The sequence below is a fragment of the Rattus norvegicus genome, chromosome 17 (genome assembly GCF_036323735.1).
Source record: "Rattus norvegicus strain BN/NHsdMcwi chromosome 17, GRCr8, whole genome shotgun sequence".
In the NCBI taxonomy this organism is placed as follows: Eukaryota; Metazoa; Chordata; class Mammalia; order Rodentia; family Muridae; genus Rattus; species Rattus norvegicus.
The window spans coordinates 70,953,825-70,975,425 of NC_086035.1; the positions used below are offsets into that span (position 1 = coordinate 70,953,825).

The window sequence follows — 21,601 nt, forward strand, 5'->3', positions numbered from 1 at the left end:
GGAGGGGGAACACCCTTAAAGATGGAGGGGAGAGGAATGGGATGGGGGCTTCTGTCTGGGAAACTGTGAAAGGGAATTTACATTTGAAATGTAAATAAAAAACCAATAAAAGAAAAATAATTATTACAAGAAAGTTTATGGTGTATAAAGGGTAGCTATTGCTCTCCTAAAATAATAAAATTTGGTCAATTTTATAAGAATTGAGAAAGACTGTTGGTCATCATTTTAGTCATTCTAAACTGTTGGTCATCATTTTAGTCATTCTTTCTAATGCAAAAAAATAAAATTTATTTTCATATATTTTCTATGGTACGTAAAGATTCTGTAGGAAATAATTTGTAAAATTTCTAAATAAAGCATCATAACCTAGACTTGCTATCTAATGCTAACTGATATTTATGAGGTTAGCCTGTATGTAGAAAGTATTTAGAAAATTGTTCTGAAATTATAAGCATAGGTTTGGTATGATGGGTCTGTCAAATATTGTGACCTATAACATCAGTTGCAGTAACTGCTTTGAGGAAAAAAATAAACAAATAGTAACTTTTGATGCCACCTACATGTCAAGACTACTAAGGCAGTTTTCAATGTAGGATATAAAACACAGTAAAACTACCTACTTTGGGGATCCTATTGTAACTAAGTATTGGTTCTTTACTTGCTTTGTGTAGACAGCTGACAGATTACCAGAATCTGGATGATGTCAGTTAGCCAGGGCCACGTGGTTTTCTGATGTTTCCATAGGGAAAATCTTGAAGCTTCCTAGTCTAACATTTCATGAACATCTTTACACATCAAATCTCAGGAACTCTTAAATACCATTCCATCACAATTTTCGTAAGTATTTTTAAAATTTTATAATTAATGTTGGTTCTGTTCTTTTCTTTTAAAAAACAATGCTGAGAATAACTCTCCCATGCAATTGGATTATATATGTAACATTGATCTTGTATGGTAAAATGTAAATACATTACATGATTATAATATTTATAATATTATATAACTACAACCTTGGCAACATAAGTATACGTGTGATCAACTCTCTCCTCCTGAAGTCCCCCATCCTGACTTTTAATGATCCTACTAAGCTAGTTCTCATGTCCCTTCTTTAGCCTAACCTATCTCAGGAATGCCTGACTCTTCAGTTCCAAGACTGTAATGCTAAGCAGCTAGAGAGAGTCCTTACACTGTTGGAGAACCTTGTCAAGTGTACCTGATCTTCCAGACTTAGATGCCGTGTATTCTTATTGAATCATTAAAGATCAATGACTGATAAATAATCACTATCAGCCATTTCCTGGACCAAAAATGCCATCTACTCCAAATCTGAAATGTCTATAACATGGGAATCATTATCTGAAAACACCACCCACAGTCTACCAACAAAACAAGTCTTGTACCATCATAACTCAAAAAAAAAAAAAAACAAAACAATAACAAAACAACAAAACCAGAGAAATGTATTTTAAAGGAAAATTTTATATTTATTTCAAAGAATCGTGAAAACGATGTTCCTGTTCTTTGAGCTGATTAACTAAATCTTCAGTTGAATATGAGTTACTAAGCAACCCAGATTGATCAGAAATGACATTTCCATCCACCAGCATCTGAGTCTCATCACCAGCATCATGGTCAACACACAGGGATGTCAGGCAGAAGTTATGATTCAGTCCCCATGCTTAATATTCCTCTGAAAATGGATATTCTGGGTGGTCAGCAAGACTAAATAGGAAAGAAGACAAACATGAACCCCATGGTTTGTATCTGCAATGTAACAATGTGACACCCAGGCAGCCGCAATCAAGGTGAAAGCTAATTATTTCATTCTCTGATTAGGTGTAGAATAAGAGAGTCTCAAGACATTTACAATGTTTCACCAAAAATGTTTTCAAATAACATATATATATATATATATATATATATATATATATATATATATATATATATATATATATATATTAAACTATGTCCCTTCACCTGGAACAGAAAATGCAAAGACCAGTGTTCATAAATATTCATCTCCCTTAGTTCCCTTTATGTATCAATCAAAGAAAGAAATGCCAGAAAATCTTTCTAACTTTAGGAGAAAAGGATTATGTCATCTTACTGGTTGCTTACTCTGCCTCTTGACCTATAGTTCACTTTATTAATTCCTTTATTTAGTTCAACACTAAAGCATCCTAACACATACATTGATGCCCACCACTTTCACTTCTATTCAACTCTCAGCAATCCATGAACGACTCACTCACTTCCATCACCTACAATGTATTGTATTAGATTGAGTTAGAAAAAGAATGTCAGGAAAAAAATGGTTCCCATGTCCAAGGGACAAACAGTAAAATTTGTAAACCTCTCTATATGAATAACAATTCAAAATATGCAGAGATGAAAATTTGTAATTAATAAAATTTGGCAAGAAACACTTATAAGTGACTCAATAACAGATATATCTCTTCCTATGCCTTCATTCTGCTCTATACTAACAAAAATAATAATGGCGATAATATATACACCAATTTTATACTGTAGATCTTCTAATTCTCCTTCAAACATTATCACATGTATTGCTGCTGAGAATGAAAATTTTCAAAGCCATTAGATAGAAGACAGGTAGGTAGGCAGTAGCTAGATGATACATAGACAGAGACAGATGATAGATCGGTAGATGATAGATAGATAGATAGATAGATAGATAGATAGATAGATAGATAGATAGATAGATAGATAGATAGGGTAAATATTTACATATTCACATATACATACATATGTGCATTCCTTGCTGATCATCATTTATAACCTATATTGCAGGATATTTGATCACGTTATGTACCTGGGAAAAACTATTTCTAGCACAGCCCTAAAACACACCTTTAATCCAAGAGCTTTCTGCTTATTGAAACCAGGATTAGATGAAGTCAACCATATGTTAAGAGGCAGAGCAAGCAACCAGTTGACAGAGAATGAACATGAAAAAAAACATTAAGAGTGAATCTGGAGAACAGAGAGTAAGATACACAGGAAGTAGAAGGGAAGAGAAGGACATTCAGATTGAAGGGGGTTTTCTGAGACAACATGGAGGAGTACTTCCTTTTGAGACAACAGTTGAGGAGGAAGGTCAGCTGGATGCTTCCTCTGACTCTTTGAGCTAGCAGGATTTCACCTTACCATCTGCCTCCTGAGTCTTCACTGGTAAAATTGAATGATTGGGATATTGTTTAAAAAAAATTTGATGCCTAATGTAGGAATTGAACCCGGTACCCTCAGACTAACTCCCTCTCAACTGGTTGCTTACTCTGCCACTTGACCTATGCTTGACTTTATTAATTCCAATCAGCAGAAAGCTCTTGAATTAAAGGTAAGTATTTTCCAGTAAACAACACAACCTTGGAGTTCACAGCCTGATCAAATATTCTGCAATAAACCTTCGAGTATCAAATCATATAATCATAGAAGGGAAACTAAAGATCTTTGGGTAGCTATTAAAGCTTTTAAATTTTTTCCAGAAGGTTCGCTTCCTATTTTTAAATCTGACTTTCAAAACCTTCTTTGTGTTTTGTGCTGACATTTCCACTTTCAGAAACTTTGAAACAAATATTATATTAACTAACTCCATGAGAAACATGCAGCAGAAAAAAATAGTCATTTAGTTTCTGAACAGACATAATGGAAGAGGGAAGAAACTACTTGAAGTGAAACACATTGAGCTGAGGTGTTCCTCAACATTACTTACAACTCTGCTGAAAGATATCGAAAATTTTTGTTCAGGCCATCTAGTGTTTTCATGTCCTCAGGAGACAACTGAAATTCAAAAACCTGTCAGAAAAGTACAAAGGTTTTAGCATTTGAATGACACACATATTATGTCTCAAGGGCAATGTAATTAGTATGTTCCAGAAAATGAAGAACATTGTTTACCAAAACACTCATGGTTAAGCAATACCAAGTAAAAATGAAAGAAATTGCTTTTGAGATAATTTAAAGTTTCATAACACCACAGACAAGAGGAAATCTAAAGGGTAGTTTATGAAGGAAAAAAAGCTGATATCATAAATAGGCTATGGTACATAGTTACCAAGAAATCAAGAACAAATTTAGGAAATACCTCACAAAAATCAGTGTCTGGAATGGGGAGTTAGATTTCTGTAATCCATCTGTAAATTATTAAAATGTAAACAATGCTTTTTCGATGTTCTGTAAGTTAAGACTTATCCAAAATCATATAGAACAAGAGAGCTGGCTTTTAAAGATGTTATTTAAATTTGGAACATTTTTATCGTTAAAATGATTTTCAATATATGCTCACATCTTAAAACATACACGTTGTTAAGTCCTTTAGTATTTTAAAAATATGGAGACAGAAAAAGATGGAGATCGGGACAAGGAAATTTGTCAACAGTTTAAAAACTAATAAATCTACAACAAAGCACAATGTGGGTACTGGGTGAGAGTAAATAAAATAATTGAATAGAGAAAAGAACTCACTCATGTAATTACTCTACATGAGTTATTTAAAATTTACATTTATATATTGGTTTATATTTCACAACTCATCACAACTGTATTCTAGAGAACCGTTTAGGGGGAATTAACAAACCCTTGGTAAAATACTGAAGTAGACTCATTTGTCTAACAAGTGAAAGGATGTGATCTCAAACAGGAAGTAAAAGTATGAAAGCTGTAGTAAGTCCTCTTTGTTCATGAGATATCAAAAATAAACTTGGAAGAAGATAATCCAGCAACCACTTCTGAATTACATAATACATGCCATTGAGACTACAAATGCAGCAAACTGATTATAATCCACAGTTCTTGGTCTGCATGCCATTGAAGTATTCTATCTCCTTCACCCACGGATGTGGTGTCTATTCCTACCCCTTGAATCCTGGCTGCTGTGTAACTTGCACTGGACATTTGAACTTTACAGACCCCATGATGGATCAACTCTGTGTCATAAACGGTTTCTCATTGCCTTGGTTTAGAGGTAAGTGCAGGAGTAAACTCTGGGAAACATGTCAGTTGTATGAAGTCTATATGAAACCAAGGAAAAGCTCAGTCAGTCATCTGAGCTTGAGAGGCCTCATCATCCTGAAAATCTGCACAATAGTTCCTCGAAGCTATGTGAAGGGACTCAGTGTAGACAGATAATTTTCATTAAGTTCAGGCTAAAGTAAGGCAAGTTTTTAAATCAATAGACACTAAGGTAAATAAGAGTTCTATATGTTAAACTTCTCCAGAAAAACTTCCTTTAGGACTATACATGGACTGACCCTGGGCTCCAACCACATAGATAGCAATAAATAGCCAAGTAAGAGCACCAGTGGAAGGGGAAGCCCTTGGTCCTGCCAAGACTGAACCCCCCAGTGAACTAGATTGCTGGGGGGAGGGCGGTAATGGGGGGAGGATGGGGAGGGGAAGCCCATATAGAAGGAGAGGAGTAGGGGTTAGGGGGATGTTGTACCAGAAACTGGAAAGGGGAATAATAAGCGAAATGTAAATAAGAAATACTCAAGTTAATAAAGATAAAAAAACCTTCCTTTAGTAACTGCTAATATCTTATACTGTAAAAAAGATACTTCCTTAACATTTTTAAAAAAGTAAAACTAGGTAAGTGAGTATGACAGTAACATGCAATTAACCGGTATATGTGTGTGTGCATGTATGAATATGCATGTGTATATATGCATGTGTGCATATGTGTTATACATGTATGTATATGAATATTAGAATATTTGAGCATGCATGGAAATAAGAGTAAACAAAAAGAAATTTCTAGAATCAAAATTAATGAGTCCAGATCCCTCATTTCAGAAAATAAAGAAGTCCATGGAAAGGGCTAGACGGTACTTGGTTGACAATGCAAACCCCTTTCTACATCATCGCCAACACTAAATCTGTCAAGTCATGCTGGAGTTTTATTGGATATTTTATGTATTTACATTTCAAATGTTATCCCCCTTTCATCCCTCTCCCATACCCCTCCCCCCCCTGCTTCTATGAAGATGCTCCCACACCTATCACAACAACCTGGCATTCTGCCACACTGGGTAAATGAACCTTCAAAGGATCAAGGATTTCTTCTCCTATTGATGCCAGATAATGCAATCCTCTGCTATACATTCGGCTAGAGCCACGGGTCCCTACATGTATACTCTTTGGGTGGTGGTTTAGTCCCTGAGAGCTCCAGGGGGTCTGGTCAGTTGAAATTCCTATGGGGATGCAAACCCCTTCAGCTCCTTCAGTCCTTTCTCTAACTCCTCCACTGGGCTCCCTGTGCTCAGTCCAATGCTTAGCTGCAATAATCCTCATCTGTATCATTAAGGCTCTGGCAGAGCCTCTCAGGAGACAGCCATATCAGGCTCCTGACAGCAAGCACTTCTTGGCATCAGCAATAGTGACTGGTTTTCGTGGCTACATAGGGCATCCCCAGATGGGGCAGTCTTTGGATGACCTTTCCTTCGGTCACTGCTCCACTCTTTGTCCCTATACATCTGTGAGTATTTTTCCCACTTCCTTTTTTTGTTTTTTGTTTTTTTTTCTCCATCTTTATTAAATTGGGCATTTCTTATTTACTTTTAAATTGTTATTACCTTTTCCGGTTTCCAGACAAACATCTCCCTAACCCCTCCCCTCCCCTTCTCTATGGGTGTTCCCCTCCCCATGCTTCCCCCATTGCTGCCCTCCCCCTAGCAATCCTGTTCACTGGGGGTTCAGTCTTGGCAGGACCAAGGGCTTCCCCTTCCACTGGTGCTCTTACTAGGCTATTCATTGCTATCAATGAGGTTGGAGCCCAGGGTCAGTCCATGTATAGTCTTTGGGTAGTGGCTTAGTCCCTGGAAGCTCTGGTTGGTTGGCATTGTTGTTCATATGGGGTCTCAAGTCCCTTCAAGCTCTTTCAGTCCTTTCCTAGATACTTTCAACGGGGGTCCCGTTCTCAGTTCAGTGGTTTACTGCTGGCATTTGCCTATGTATTTGCTGTATTCTGGTTGTGTCTCTCAGGAGAGATCTACATCCGGTTCCTGTTGGCCTGCACTTCTTTGCTTCATCCATCTTAACTAGTTTGGTGGCTGTATATGTATGGGCCACATATGGGGCAGGCTCTGAATGGGTGTTCCTTCTGCCTCTGTTCTAAACTTTGCCTCCCTATTCCCTCCCAAGGGTATTCTTGTTCCCCTTTTAAAGAAGGAATGAAGCATTCGCATTTCGGTCATCCTTCTGGAGTTCCATGTGTTCTGTGCATCTAGGGTAATTGGAGCATTTGAGCTAATATCCACTTATGAATAAGTGCATACCCTGTGTGCTTATCTATGATTGGGTTACCTGACTCATGGATGATATTTTCCAGTTCCATCCATTTGCTTATGAATTTCATAAAGTCATTGTTTTTGACAGCTGAGTAGTATTCCGTTGTGTAGATGTACCACATTTTCTGTATGCATTCCTCTGTTGAAGGGTATCTGGGTTCTTTCCAGCTTCTGACAATTATGAATAAGGCTGCTATGAACATATGGGAGCATGTGTCTTTGTTATTTGTTGGAGCATCTTTTGGGTATATGCCCAAGAGAGGTATAGCTGGGTCCTCAGGTAGTGCAATGTCCAACTTTCTGAGGAACATCCAGACTGATTACCAGTCTGCAATCCCACCAACAATGGAGGAGTGTTCCTCTTTCTCCACATCCTCACCAGCATCTGCTGTTGCTGGAATTTTTGATCTTAGCCATTCTGACTGGTGTGAGGTGGAATCTCAGGATTGTTTTGATTTGCATGTCCCTTATGACTAAAGATGTTGAACATTTCTTTAGATGCTTCTCATCCATTCAGCATTCCTCAGCTGTGAATTTTCTGTTTAGCTCTGAGCCCCATTTTTTAATAGGGTTATTTGCCTCCCTGCAGTCTAACTTCTTGAGTTCTTTGTATATTTTGGATATAAGCCCTCTATCAGTTGGAGGATTGGTAAAGATCTTTTCCCAATCTGTTGGTTACCGTTTTGTCCTAACAATAGTGTCCTTTGCCTTACAGAAGCTTTGCAGTTTTATGAGATCCCATTTGTCCATTCTTGATCTTAGAGCATAAGCCATTGGTGTTTTATTCAGGAAATTTTCTCCAGTGCCCATGTTTTCAAGATTCTTCCCCATTTTTTCTTCTATTACTTTGAGTGTATCTGGTTTGATGTGGAGGTCCTTGATCCACTTAGACTTAAGCTTTGTACATAAGAATATATTGATTTGCATTCTTCTACATGTTGACTTCCAGTTGAACCAGCACCATTTGCTGAAAATGCTATCTTTTTTCCATTGGATGGTTTTGGCTCCTTTGTCAAAAATCAAGTGACCATAGGTATGTGGGTTCATTTCTGGGTCTTCAATTCTATTCCACTGGTCTATCTGTCTGTCTCTGTACCAATACCATACAGTTTTATCACTATTGCTCTGTAATACTGCTTGAGATCAGAGATAGTGATTCCCAGGAAGTCCTTTTATTGTTGAGGATAGTTTTAGCTATCCTGGGTTTTTTGTTTTTCCAGATGAATTTGCAAATTGTTCTGTCTAACTTTCTGAAGAATTGAATTGGTATTTTGATGGGGATTGCATTGAATCTGTAGATAGCTTTTGGTAAAATGGCCATTTTTACTATATGAATCCTGCCAATCCATGAGCATGGGAGGTCTTTCCATCTTCTGAGGTCTTCTTCAATTTCTTTCTTCAGAGGCTTGAAGTCTTATCATACAGATCTTTTCTTGCTTGGTTGAAGTCACACCGAGGTATTTTATATTATTTGGGACTATTATGAAGGGTGTCGTTTCCCTAATTTCTTTCTCGGCTTATTTCTCTTTTGTGTAGAGGAAAGCTACTGATTTATTTGAGTTAATTTTATACTCAGCCACCTTGCTGAAGGTGTTTATCAGCTTTAGTACTTCTCTGGTGGAATTTTGGGATCACTTAAATATACTCTCATATCATCTGCAAATAGTGATATTTTGACTTCTTCTTTTCCAATCTGTATCCCTTTGATCTCCTTTTGTTGTCTGATTGCTTTGGCTAGGACTTCAAGAACTATATTGAGTAAGTAGGGAGAGAGTGGGCAGCCTTGTCTAGGCCCTGATTTTAGTGGGATTGCTTCAAGTTTCTCTCTATTTAGTTTAATATTAGCAACTGGTTTGCTGTATATGGCTTTTACTATGTTTAGGTATGGGCCTTGAATTCCTGTTCTTTCCAGGATGTTTATCATGAAGGGGTGTTGAATTTTGTTAAATACTTTCTCAGCATCTAATGAAATGATCATGTGGTTTTGTTCTTTCAGTTTGTTTATGTAATGGATCCCGTTGATGATTTTCCGTATATTAAACCATCCCTGCATGCCTGGGATAAAGCCTACTTGATCAGGGTGGATGATTGTTTTGATGTGCTCTTGGATTCGGTTTGCCAGAATTTTATTGAGTATTTTTGTGTCGATATTCATAAGGGAAATTGGTCTGAAGTTCTCTTTCTTTGTTGGGTCTTTGTGTGGTTTAGGTATAAGAGTAATTGTGGCTTCATAGAAGGAATTCGGTAGTGCTCCATCTGTTTCAATTTTGTGGAATAGTTTGGATAATATTGGTATGAGGTCTTCTATGAATGTCTGATAGAATTCTGCACTAAACCCATCTGGACCTGGGCTCTTTTTGGTTGGGAGACCTTTAATGACTGCTTCTATTTCCTTAGGAGTTATGGGGTTGTTTAACTGGTTTATCTGTTCCTGATTTAACTTCGGTACCTGGTATCTGTCTAGGAAATTGTCCATTCCTGCAGATTTTCAAGTTTTGTTGAATATAGGCTTTTATAGTAAGATCTGATGATTTTTTGAATTTCTTCTGATTCTGTAGTTATGTCTCCCTTTTCGTTTCTGATTTTGTTAATTTGGACGCACTCTCTGTGTCCTCTCGTTAATCTGGCTAAGGGTTTATGTATCTTGTTGATTTTCTCAAAGAACCCGCTTTTGGTTCTGTTGATTCTTTGTATAGTCCTTTTTGTTTCTACTTGGTTGATTTCAGCTCTGAGTTTGATTATTTCCTGCCTTCTACTCCTCCTGGGTGTATTTGCTTCTTTTTGTTCTAGAGCTTTTAGGTGTGCCATCAAGTTGCTGTTATATGCTCTCTCCTAAGAAGGACTGAACCATCCACATTTTGGTCTTCCTTTTTCTTGAGCTTCATATGGTCTGTGAATTGTTTCTTGCGTATTCCAAGCTTTTGGGCTACTATCCACTTATCAGTGAATGAATACCATGTGTGTTCTTTTGTGCTGAGTTAACTCACTCAAGATATTTTCTAGTTCTATTCATTTTTCTAAGAATTTCATGTAGTCATTGTTTTTAATAGCTCCATTGTGTACATTATACCATGTTTTCTGTATCCCTTCCTCTGTTGAAGGATATCTGGGTTCTTTCCAGCTTCTAGCTATTGTAAATAAGGCTGCTATGAACAGCATGTGTCCTTGTTATATGTTGGATCATCTTTTGGGTAAATGTCGAGGAGTGGTATATTAGGTCCTCGAGTAGTACTGTGCCCAAAAAAATCCCAGGACCAGATAGGTTTAATGCAGAATTCTATCAAAGACTTTCAAAGAAGACCTAATATCAGTGCTCTTCAAATTATTCCACAAAACATAAACAGAAGGAACACTACCCTATTCTTTCTGAGAAGCCACAATTGTGCCTACATCTATACCAAAAACCCTACAAAGAAAGAGAACTTCAGACCCATTACCCTTATGATTATCAGTGCAAAAATACTCAATAAATTTCTTGCATTCCAAATTCAGGAACACATCAAAACGATCATTCACCATGATTAAGTAGGTTTCATCCGAGGGATGCAAGGATGGTTCAATAAATGGAGATTAGTCATGTTGGATTATGTCATAGACAAAACATTTCTCAATGCATTTGAAAACTCACATGCCTAGGAAAAGTTAGAAATATGAGATTGATATCAGAAATGTCTCGATAGATTTGGAGGAAGCAAGAATATGGAAGATACTGTATAAGAACACTAAGGAGCAGAGCTCATCACCTGCAAATTCTCTCTCATCTCATTCTCTTTGAAACTCTGGGCAAGGGGCACCACCCCACGCTGAAACAGGTACCGAAGGGCAATCAAGGCAGGGCTTCGCTTGTTCTTTTTAGCCACATCACAGAGAATTGGATCATCCAAGAGAACGGGGGAGTTCTGGTCCACCCTAGAAGGAAAAGAGGAATGAGTTCACAAGGTCAAGCGTTTGGTTATGTTACAATACTTCAAACCACAGTAGAGGGCCCATTCTAGCCTGGAAATGATGGTTATACATATGGTTATGTCTATCTTTGTCAACTGGACAAAATCTAGAATCACCTAGAAGATGAGCCTCTGGGATTCCTGTGTGAGACTATCTTATGAAAAACTGATATGGTAAGACATATTAATTTTCCCTTGGATCATTCCCCTGACCAGAGGATCCCAGACTGTATAAAGGGAGAAAGTGATGTGATCTTGGTGTTCATCATTCTTTGCTTCTTGACGCTAAGGAGAAGTAGTCCCCTGTTTCAAGCTCCTGACACCTTGACTTCCTGGCTATATGGTCTGTGCCCTTGAATTGTAAACCATAAGTCCTTTCTCCCTTAAGTAGCTTTTGTCAGAGTATTTTATCAGAGCAACAGGAAAAGAAACTAAGATACTGCTTCACAAGGTTCTTCTAAAGAAAGATCCCCATCTCCCTGGGAACTGAGTGTTGGGGTACTAATTAACAGTCCTCCTTCATATTTACTGTTTGTAACTGATTACCATTCTTTATATCGCTGGGTTCCCAGAGCACCATAGGCAACGAGAACAATGTCTTTTGATTTGCAGTAATCCAGTAGCTTACTCTGGTTCAAATAAAGATGACATTCAACCTACCATAGAACAAATAATATATATCATATCAGATTTGATCAAATGCTTGTCCAATGATGAATATAAATGCTTAAGTCAATAAAATAGAATAAGAAAATTATATATGATTTCACACATGAATTAAAAAGATCAAACTGTTGTAATTTTTTCCTGAATACGAAAGAACTAATTTGGGAATATTCTTCTGATAACATTTGACTGGGCAAGTTTTTGTGTCAAAAAAAATAATTAGTAGGTAGCAAGAAGGATCATTGAGTAAAGATGCCAGCTCCTTAGACTATTAAAATCCTGAGGATGGACCATAATAAGATGGCAAGAAGCATAAATTCTGTGCAAGTCTTGGCCACTGAATAATTTTTGTCTTCACCCCTTTTTTTCAATAAACTATCCCATGTCTACTCACTATATTTATTTCAAGGAGAATTTCACTTTCCCCACCCTCAACTTCTGCCTGATGGACCAACACTAAAATTGTCTATCAGTTGGGTACCATAGTATGTCTCCATTTTCACCAATACTCTAAGAGTCCAAGGTTAAATTCAGAATTTCCCATGGCTTCGAAACAATGAGGCTGCTCTTAGAAGCTCTTTTCTACAAGATGGACACTTGGACAGAGGGCAACTAAGTGGGCGTCAGTAGTACAGAAGTGAGGAAAAGCCTGCAGGATGGAGAGGGAAAGCAGATCCTCACCTGGTTGCAGACAGGTTTGTACTTCAGTCCTGGCTTGTTTAGGAGTCGCTCCAGCTGCTTGTGGTTAAAGTTGGACACACCAATGGACTTGACCAACCCTGCATCCTTACACTTCTCCAACATCTGGTGAGGAGAAGGGGCATAAATGGTCATCCCTATGATTGACTACATGGATATAAAGAGAATATTGACCAGTTACAGGAAAAATTATCCAGACCTACACATATTGTTCAGTGGTAGAACAGTTTGCCAGTGCATACAAGACCCTAAGTTGATCACAGGCACTAAAGCTGGGAGGAGTGTATTGCCCAGGTGATCAATGCATTTAAATCCAAAGAAGTCAAGATAAGGATGATAATGAAGCAGAAGATTGACTGATGAGAGATTTCTGTAACTTCACTAGAAAATCAAGGATATTCCTACATAAGGTGACAAAATACCCTTATGCCTCATGTCCTTTATCCATGTCACCTAATTACATTTTAGTAATGCATTCTTCCCCTCCCACTCCAGCAAATATCTATGAGTAAAAATGAGCTTCTCCACACCAAGAAAGATGATCTGATTCTCTCTTCCTCTGTTTGCTTTACTGTTGTTTTGAAAAGTACTCACCTCCCATGTGTCACAGAAATCCACAGTATCCAATAGAAATTTCCCTTTTTCATCTAATGGAGATTCATCAACACTTGACTGAAAGAGAAGCAACTTAAAACAGTCTCATGAAACATGTATCTTGTCTACAGTAATGTGCTGAAGACTATCTTGGAGCAGCTGGAAAGATCATTCAGTGACCACTGGCTGCTCTTTCAGAGGACCTGGGTTCAATTTCCACAACCTACATAGTTGGTCACAATCCTCTGTCATTCCAGTCTCGTGGGACCCAATACCCTCTTCTGGCTTTCACATGCCCCAGGCATGCACATAGTGAACAGAAATACACACAGGTAAAACACCCATTCACAGTAAACTAAAATATGCTTTTTAAAAATTTTAAAGAATGTCTTGGAAATAAGACAATAAGCAGCCATAAGTGAGGGAGGCATCAGTCTGTATACTGTGTTAAACACTGATATGCACATAGAGTTGCATTATCTTTGGAAGCCTGGTCTGCTGCACTCACTTAAATTATCTGGATGAATAACTAAATATTTTCTTTCTTGTAATAATTTTAATTTTGAAACTGTAATACAGTTAAATCATTCCCCCTTTCCCTTTCCCTTTCCCTTTCTCAATCCCACCCTACATATTTTATTTGCCTACATATGTCCTTGACATCCCTCAAATTCATAGCCTCTCTTTCTTTAATTGTTATACATACACATACAAATACACTCACTTATATGTTACTAAGCTTCTGAGTAAGTGTGTATGTGGATATGTATTCCCTATATCTAAATATTTCCAAGCAATGAAAGTTGACCTTGTAGTTGACTTATATTGTTTCTTTTGGGAAAAAAGGCTTCATATTACCTGGGAAACCCAATCATTCTACGGCCTTGACCTACGACAAGAATTCATATCAATCCTGTCCCAGAATAAGTAATGAATATGAACAAATGTGGGCCCAGGTACAGATATGTGAGCCAAGAATGGTCAATCGGGACTGTACACAAATTTGATTTAAGTAAGAAAAGATGCTAAGAAGCTATGTGATCTTGAAGCTGAAACTGTATTGAGGCCACTTTTACCACTAAGAGAGAAAAATGGGGGAAAACGCTAAACAAACACCTAGTAATACAAATGGAAAATACATGTAAATACAAGTTTTCCTGGAAGTTCATTTTAATCTGTGATTCTGACATTGCTTTGTCATGTCAATTCATAATCCAATAAAACCTTTGGGGACCTTCTCAGAAATTGAGTAACATATAAGTTAATTTTTATGAAGTTATAGTAGAAACCCATCTCAACCACCCATAAAAATGATATCCCTGTTCCTATCCAAGGACATGTACATTTGACAATACAAATCCCCTACCTTTATTGGCACTGGGTAATGTATAAGGAAAAGATCAACATAATCCAGTTGAAGGTTTTTCAGTGATTTTTCCAAAGCAGGTCTGACCATCTCTGTTCGAAAGCAACTGCACCAAAGCTACACATATTGAAGAACAGAAGTTATGCTGGATTAATAGACTACCCAAATAATCATAGTTATTTATCCTAATGCTAAATTTTTTTGTACTTGAAGGAAAGTTATAAGCATTCCTTTAAACTCGGTGTTTACTCTACTCTTCCTTAACAATGAGAAATCAGCTATAGTTTGGGGGTTAATGTTAGCTCATTTATTAAACAATGACAAAATTACTCAAGAAACAATATACATACTAATAAAGTAATGCCCAATAACTAAATTATTGTCATATAGAATTAAATCTGCCTTTACTTTCCTTTACCCATCTATGCAATTGACATTTTTAACCAATGTCTGATACAGTAAAATAATTTTGCTGCCTTACTATATTTCAATAATTTGCATACTTGCATACTATACCTTTGTAGTGATGAACATGTCTTTTCTCTTTACAACACCAGCTTTAATCTTGCTTTGAATGGCCTGTCCTATCTCCTCTTCTACTTGGTATGCAGAGGCCGTATCAATGTGGCGGTACCCAACATCTATAGCTAGGTGTGCCGCCTCAAGTGACTTACTCTTGGGAACCTAGGGGAGGAATCAAAGAAGGTATTTAGAGATGCATGTTATAAGAGCCACCTCAAAGTAAGCCTAGATTGGAGTTAACTATACTAGAAAGAATTTTGTCTTCCAAACTCATCCTAAGATGACTAGAAAGAGCCTAGCACCCTTATCTTTCATTCCTACTTCCTATTCTATAAAAGTGAAATGTCTCAGTCAGCCATACCCTTACAAACAACTATGGGAATCTTAGTTGAGACCCCTAGTACTCTTGAAAATCAGAGTAAGGCCTGCAGTCCTGTGCTTGAGGAGGCAGCAACAGGGTGAGCCCTGGAGTTCACTGGCCTGCCAGCATAGCTAACTCAGTGATTTACAGACTCAGTGAGTGACCCTGCCTCACACAAATAAGGTGAGAGCAATGGAGGATGGCTTTGATATCTAACATCCTCATACATTGTTCACAAAAATATGAACACATATACAATCGTACAAAACTTACAAGGGGTTTAAAAAGTCAATCAGAGTAGCTTTTGTGATAATTTTAAGAATCTCTACAGTTATCTTTTCACGATAAAAGACAGTGATTAAAGTTTTGGTTTCTACCCCTATTTCTGGACCCAGCCCTGATGTATCCAAGAATAAGGCCATTCTGTAAATGATCAGCCTGAGGGTTCAGTAGTGGCCTTGACCTGTTCCTGTTTTTTTATTTGTTTGTTTGTTTGGTTGGTTGGTTGGTTGGTTGGTTGGTTGGGTTTTTTTTTTGTGCAACTTTGCAAAATTAACAAATCCTGTTTATACCTCCAGATTATTCTGGAGACTAACAGAAGGAGATGGACAAATTTGAAGTCAAGGGGAAAGTCCTCTAGCACACAGTTAAAAGGTCTAAGGAGGACAGAAAATAAGAAAGTCCTTTCAGGTTAGCAAACATTCCACTATGATGTTTTTCGTACTGAGGACAACCATGCTCTATATCCACCATACACTAAAGAATACAAATAATTCATAATTATCTTTACTAGTTCCTCCTTCTCTCCATCATAATGATGCACTATAAATACCAGTAAGTTTCCACAGTTGAGAATTAGACATGGGAGACCTACTTAGCCCTGGCAGAACCTGAACTGTGAGATGCTGATATTTACACCAAAACAAACCAAAGTATTTCTCAAATATTTGCTTCATGCATTTGTCTAAAGCAGCAGTTCCCAACCTTCAAATGCTGCGACCCTCGAAAACACTTCCCCATGTCATGGTGATTCCCAATCACACAATGATTTTGTTCCTACTTCATGACTGTAATTGTGCTACTATTATGTAATATAAGATAAATATCTGATAATAAGGATATCTTATATGCAACCTCTGTGAAAGTCCAAACGGTTTGCAACCTACACTTGAGAACCACTGATCTACAGGAAGCCACCCTGAGATACATGTTCATTTCCAGTCTCTTGCCTTTTTGCAATGAAAAATGGTGTCATAAATTGTGAACAAAACAGAGACTCCCCTCTGATACGGCAGCCAAGAATGCTGATAGGCAATCTGGTGACTTTCTTCTCTATGAAGCTGTGAAACATGGGCATAGGAAAAGCATAGTGTCTGGAACTGTTAGGTCATGGGTCTGTCCCGTTAAGCCCAGAGCTCACAGCCAAGTTCACTCTTAGAGCAGGCAGGCCCCAAATGAGAACAGTAAACTCACAGGCAGGCCAAGGACACAAAAGTAAATCCAAGGAAAAAAACACAGCCACATCCTGCCAAACCCAAATTCCCTAGCTCACAGCCAAAATAACATGGAAGAAAAACAAACTTTCTTACTGTCCTTGAGGTCACTGACTGAATTATAACTAATGCCCCAATGCCACTGAGGCATGTACCCTGTACCTCCATTATATGCTGAACTAGAACGCACCATCAGAGAAAATGTTTTAAGAGTTTGGCCTTCCCTTTGTTCCCCATTAAGCTTGTCTCCCTACTGACTCACCAGGAGCAGGAATCTTTTCTTAGAGAAGACCAGGCATGAATATAGATCCTGTTCTTCCTGAATCCTGATGCTCCCTACCTAGCGAGCCAGCTCAGTCTCCTACCCACAGCCACCAATTGCAGCTCTTGCTGTAACCTCTATTTAACAAGAATAATCAACAAGTCGGGACACAACTGGACCCTGATGCAGAGCAAACCTAAGTATCTGCTCTCTTGTAAATGGCTTAGCTTTAACCTGGAGATACTGAGAGGCCTGTATTCTTACCTCCTTGGGTTTATAGGTGCCAAAGCCCAGGGCAGGAATGAAGTGGCCATCGTTTAGTTTGACACAGTGCAGTTTGGAGCTCATTGTTTCTCCCTCCCCTGGCTAAGCGTGTCCTGAATCTTCTGGTGCCCTGAAGGGGAAGTGGATACACATCATATATCAACTTCCTGTCTAATGCTTAACAAGTGACACTCCCTTTCTGGAAGTTAGCCATGCCTGCTCACTGGCTAATGTTTAACCATCTTTACTCCATAGCTAATGATTAATCAGTGCTATTGTCTGGCACAATACAGTTAACAGTACTGTTGTATGCCTATTGTTTGAATACTGCGATTGTCTGTCTAATAGACAGCCAACAGAAGGGAGGAGTCAGAAATTTAAAGCAATATTCTACATGTAAGAAGTCACTCATTCGAGTTCTCTGCATCCAAATCCTGTGGGAGGGAGAGCTAAACCTTCAGAGAGGCAGACACGCCTGGGAAACCAGAAGAGACTGCACTCTGCACACATTACTGATTCCAGAGGAAAACACCAAACGCCATCTGGAACCCTGGTGAACTGAAGCTCCCGGAAAGGGCGGCGCAGATATTCCTGGTTGCTGCTGCCACAGAGAGCTCGTGGGCAGCACCCTGCGAGCCAACTTGAGCCTTGGGACCACAGGTAAGACCAACTTTACTGCTGCAAGTGACCTGCCTGGTGAACACAAGACACAGGCCCACAGGAACAGCTGAAGGCCTGTAGAGAGGAAAAACTACACGCCCGAAAGGAGAACACTCTGTCCCCATAATAGGCTGAAAGAAAACAGGAAAACAGGTCTACAGCACTCCTGACACACAGGCTTATAGGACAGTCTAGCCACTGTCAGAAATAGCAGAACAAAGTAACACTAGAGATAATCTGACGGCAAGAGGCAAGCACAGGGACCCAAGCAACAGAAACCAAGACTACATGGCACCATCGGAGCCCAATTCTCCCATCAAAACAAACATGGAATACCCAAACACACCAGAAAAGCAATATCTAGTTTCAAAATCATATTTGATCATGATGCTGGAGGACTTCAAGAAAGACGTGAAGAACTCCCTTAGAGAAACACAGGAAAACATTAATAAACAAGTAGAGGCCTACAAAGAGGAATCGCAAAAATGCCTGAAAGAATTCCAGGAAAACACAATCAAACAGTTGAAGGAATTAAAAATGGAAATAGAAGCAATCAAGAAAGAACACATGGAAACAACCCTGGATATAGAAAAACCAAAAGAAGAGACAAGGAGCTGTAGATACGAGCTTCACCAACAGAAAACAAGAGATGGAAGAGAGAATCTCAGGAACAGAAGATTCCATAGAAATCATTGACTCAACTGTCAAAGATAATGTAAAGCAGAAAAAGCTACTGGTCCAAAACATACAGGAAATCCAGGACTCAATGAGAAGATCAAACCTAAGGATAATAGTTATAGAAGAGAGTGAAGACTCCCAGCTCAAAGGACCAGTAAATATTTTCAACAAAATCATAGAAGAAAACTCCCCTAACCTAAAAAAAGAGATACCCATAGGCATACAAGAAGCCTACAGAACTCCAAATAGATTGGACCAGAAAAGAAACACCTCCCGTCACATAATAGTCAAAACACCAAACTCACAAAATAAAGAAAGAATATTAAAAGCAGTAAGGGAAAAAGGTCAAGTAACATATAAAGGCAGACCTATCAGAATCACACCAGACTTCTCGCCAGAAACTATGAAGGCCAGAAGATCCTGGACTGATGTCATACAGACCCTAAGAGAACACAAATGCCAGCCCAGGTTACTGTATCCCGCAAAACTCTCAATTAACATAGATGGAGAAACCAAGATATTCCATGACAAAACCAAATTTACACAATATCTTTCTACAAATCCAGCACTACAAAGGATAATAAATGGTAAAGCCCAACATAAGGAGGCAAGCTATACCCTAGAAGAAGCAAGAAACTAATCGTCTTGGCAACAAAACAAAGAGAAGAAAAGCACACAAACATAACCTCACATCCAAATATGAATATAACAGGAAGCAATAATCACTATTCCTTAATATCTCTCAACATCAATGGCCTCAACTCCCCAATAAAAAGACATAGATTAACAAACTGGATACGCAATGAGGACCCTGCATTCTGCTGCCTACAGGAAACACACCTCAGAGACAAAGACAGACACTACCTCAGAGTGAAAGGCTGGAAAACAACTTTCCAAGCAAATGGTCAGAAGAAGCAAGCTGGAGTAGCCAATCTAATATCAAATAAAATCAATTTTCAACTAAAAGTCATCAAAAAAGATAAGGAAGGACACTTCATATTCATCAAAGGAAAAATCCACCAAGATGAACTCTCAATCCTAAATATCTATGCCCCAAATACAAGGGCACCTACATATGTAAAAGAAACCTTACTAAAGCTCAAAACACACATTGCACCTCACACAATAATAGTGGGAGATTTCAACACCCCACTTTCATCAATGGACAGATCATGGAAACAGAAATTAAACAGAGACGTAGACAGACTAAGAGAAGTCATGAGCCAAATGGACTTAACAGATATATATAGAACATTCTATCCTAAAGCAAAAGGCTATACCTTCTTCTCAGCTCCTCATGGTACTTTCTCCAAAATTGACCATATAATTGGTCAAAAAACGGGCCTCAACAGGTACAGAAAGATAGAAATAATCCCATGCATGCTATTGGACCACCACAGCCTAAAACTGGTCTTCAATAACAATAAGGGAAGAATGCCCACATATACGTGGAAATTGAACAATGCTCTACTCAATGATAACCTGGTCAAGGAAGAAATAAAGAAAGAAATTAAAAACTTTTAAGAATTTAATGAAAATGAAGGTACAACATACCCAAACTTTTGGGACACAATGAAAGCTGTGCTAACAGGAAATCTCATAGCTCTGAGTGCCTGCAGAAAGAAACAGGAAAGAGCATATGTCAGCAGCTTGACAGCACACCTAAAAGCTCTAGAACAAAAAGAAGCAAATACACCCAGGAGGAGTAGAAGGCAGGAAATAATCAAACTCAGAGCTGAAATCAACCAAGTAGAAACAAAAAGGACCATAGAAAGAATCAACAGAACCAAAAGTTGGTTCTTTGAGAAAATCAACAAGATAGATAAACCCTTAGCCAGACTAACGAGAGGACACAGAGAGTGTGTCCAAATTAACAAAATCAGAAATGAAAAGGGAGACATAACTACAGATTCAGAGGAAATTCAAAAAATCATGAGATCTTACTATAAAAGCCTATATTCAACAAAACTTGAAAATCTGCAGGAAATGGACAATTTCCTAGACAGATACCAGGTACCGAAGTTAAATCAGGAACAGATAAACCAGTTAAACAACCCCATAACTCCTAAGGAAATAGAAGCAGTCATTAAAGGTCTCCCAACCAAAAAGAGCCCAGGTCCAGACAGGTTTAGTGCAGAATTCTACCAGACCTCCATAGAAGACCTCATACCAATATTATCCAAACTATTCCACAAAATTGAAACAGATGGAGCACTACCAAATTCCTTCTATGAAGCCACAATTACTCTTATACCTAAACCACACAAAGACCCAACAAAGAAAGAGAACTTCAGACCAATTTCCCTTATGAATATCGACGCAAAAATACTCAATAAAATTCTGGCAAACCGAATCCAAGAGCACATCAAAACAATCATCCACCATGATCAAGTAGGCTTCATCCCAGGCATGCAGGGATGGTTTAATATACGGAAAACCATCAACGTGATCCATTATATAAACAAACTGAAAGAACAAAACCACATGATCATTTCATTAGATGCTGAGAAAGTATTTAACAAAATTCAACACCCCTTCATGATAAACATCCTGGAAAGAACAGGAATTCAAGGCCCATACCTAAACATAGTAAAAGCCATATACAGCAAACCAGTTGCTAACATTAAACTAAATGGAGAGAAACTTGAAGCAATCCCACTAAAATCAGGGACTAGACAAGGCTGCCCACTCTCTCCCTACTTATTCAATATAGTTCTTGAAGTTCTAGCCAGAGCAATCAGACAACAAAAGGACGTCAAGTGGATACAGATCGGAAAAGAAGAAGTCA

The 21,601-nt window shown here is 38.2% G+C and overlaps 1 protein-coding gene across 1 annotated transcript; it reads right to left on the reverse strand.

Moving 5' to 3' along the window:
* Nucleotides 1-1,463: 1,463 nt before the first annotated feature.
* Nucleotides 1,464-17,588, reverse strand: Akr1c12 (aldo-keto reductase family 1, member C12). Its single transcript, NM_001014240.3, has 9 exons — nucleotides 17,476-17,588; nucleotides 15,090-15,257; nucleotides 14,574-14,690; nucleotides 13,208-13,285; nucleotides 12,596-12,718; nucleotides 11,795-11,904; nucleotides 11,048-11,213; nucleotides 3,734-3,816; nucleotides 1,464-1,722 (listed from the first exon to the last, which is right to left on the reverse strand). The coding sequence occupies exons 1-9, from the start codon at nucleotides 17,557-17,559 to the stop codon at nucleotides 1,680-1,682; spliced, it is 972 nt and encodes a 323-aa protein (NP_001014262.3). The 5' UTR covers nucleotides 17,560-17,588; the 3' UTR covers nucleotides 1,464-1,679.
* Between the last annotated feature and the right edge of the window lie 4,013 nt (nucleotides 17,589-21,601).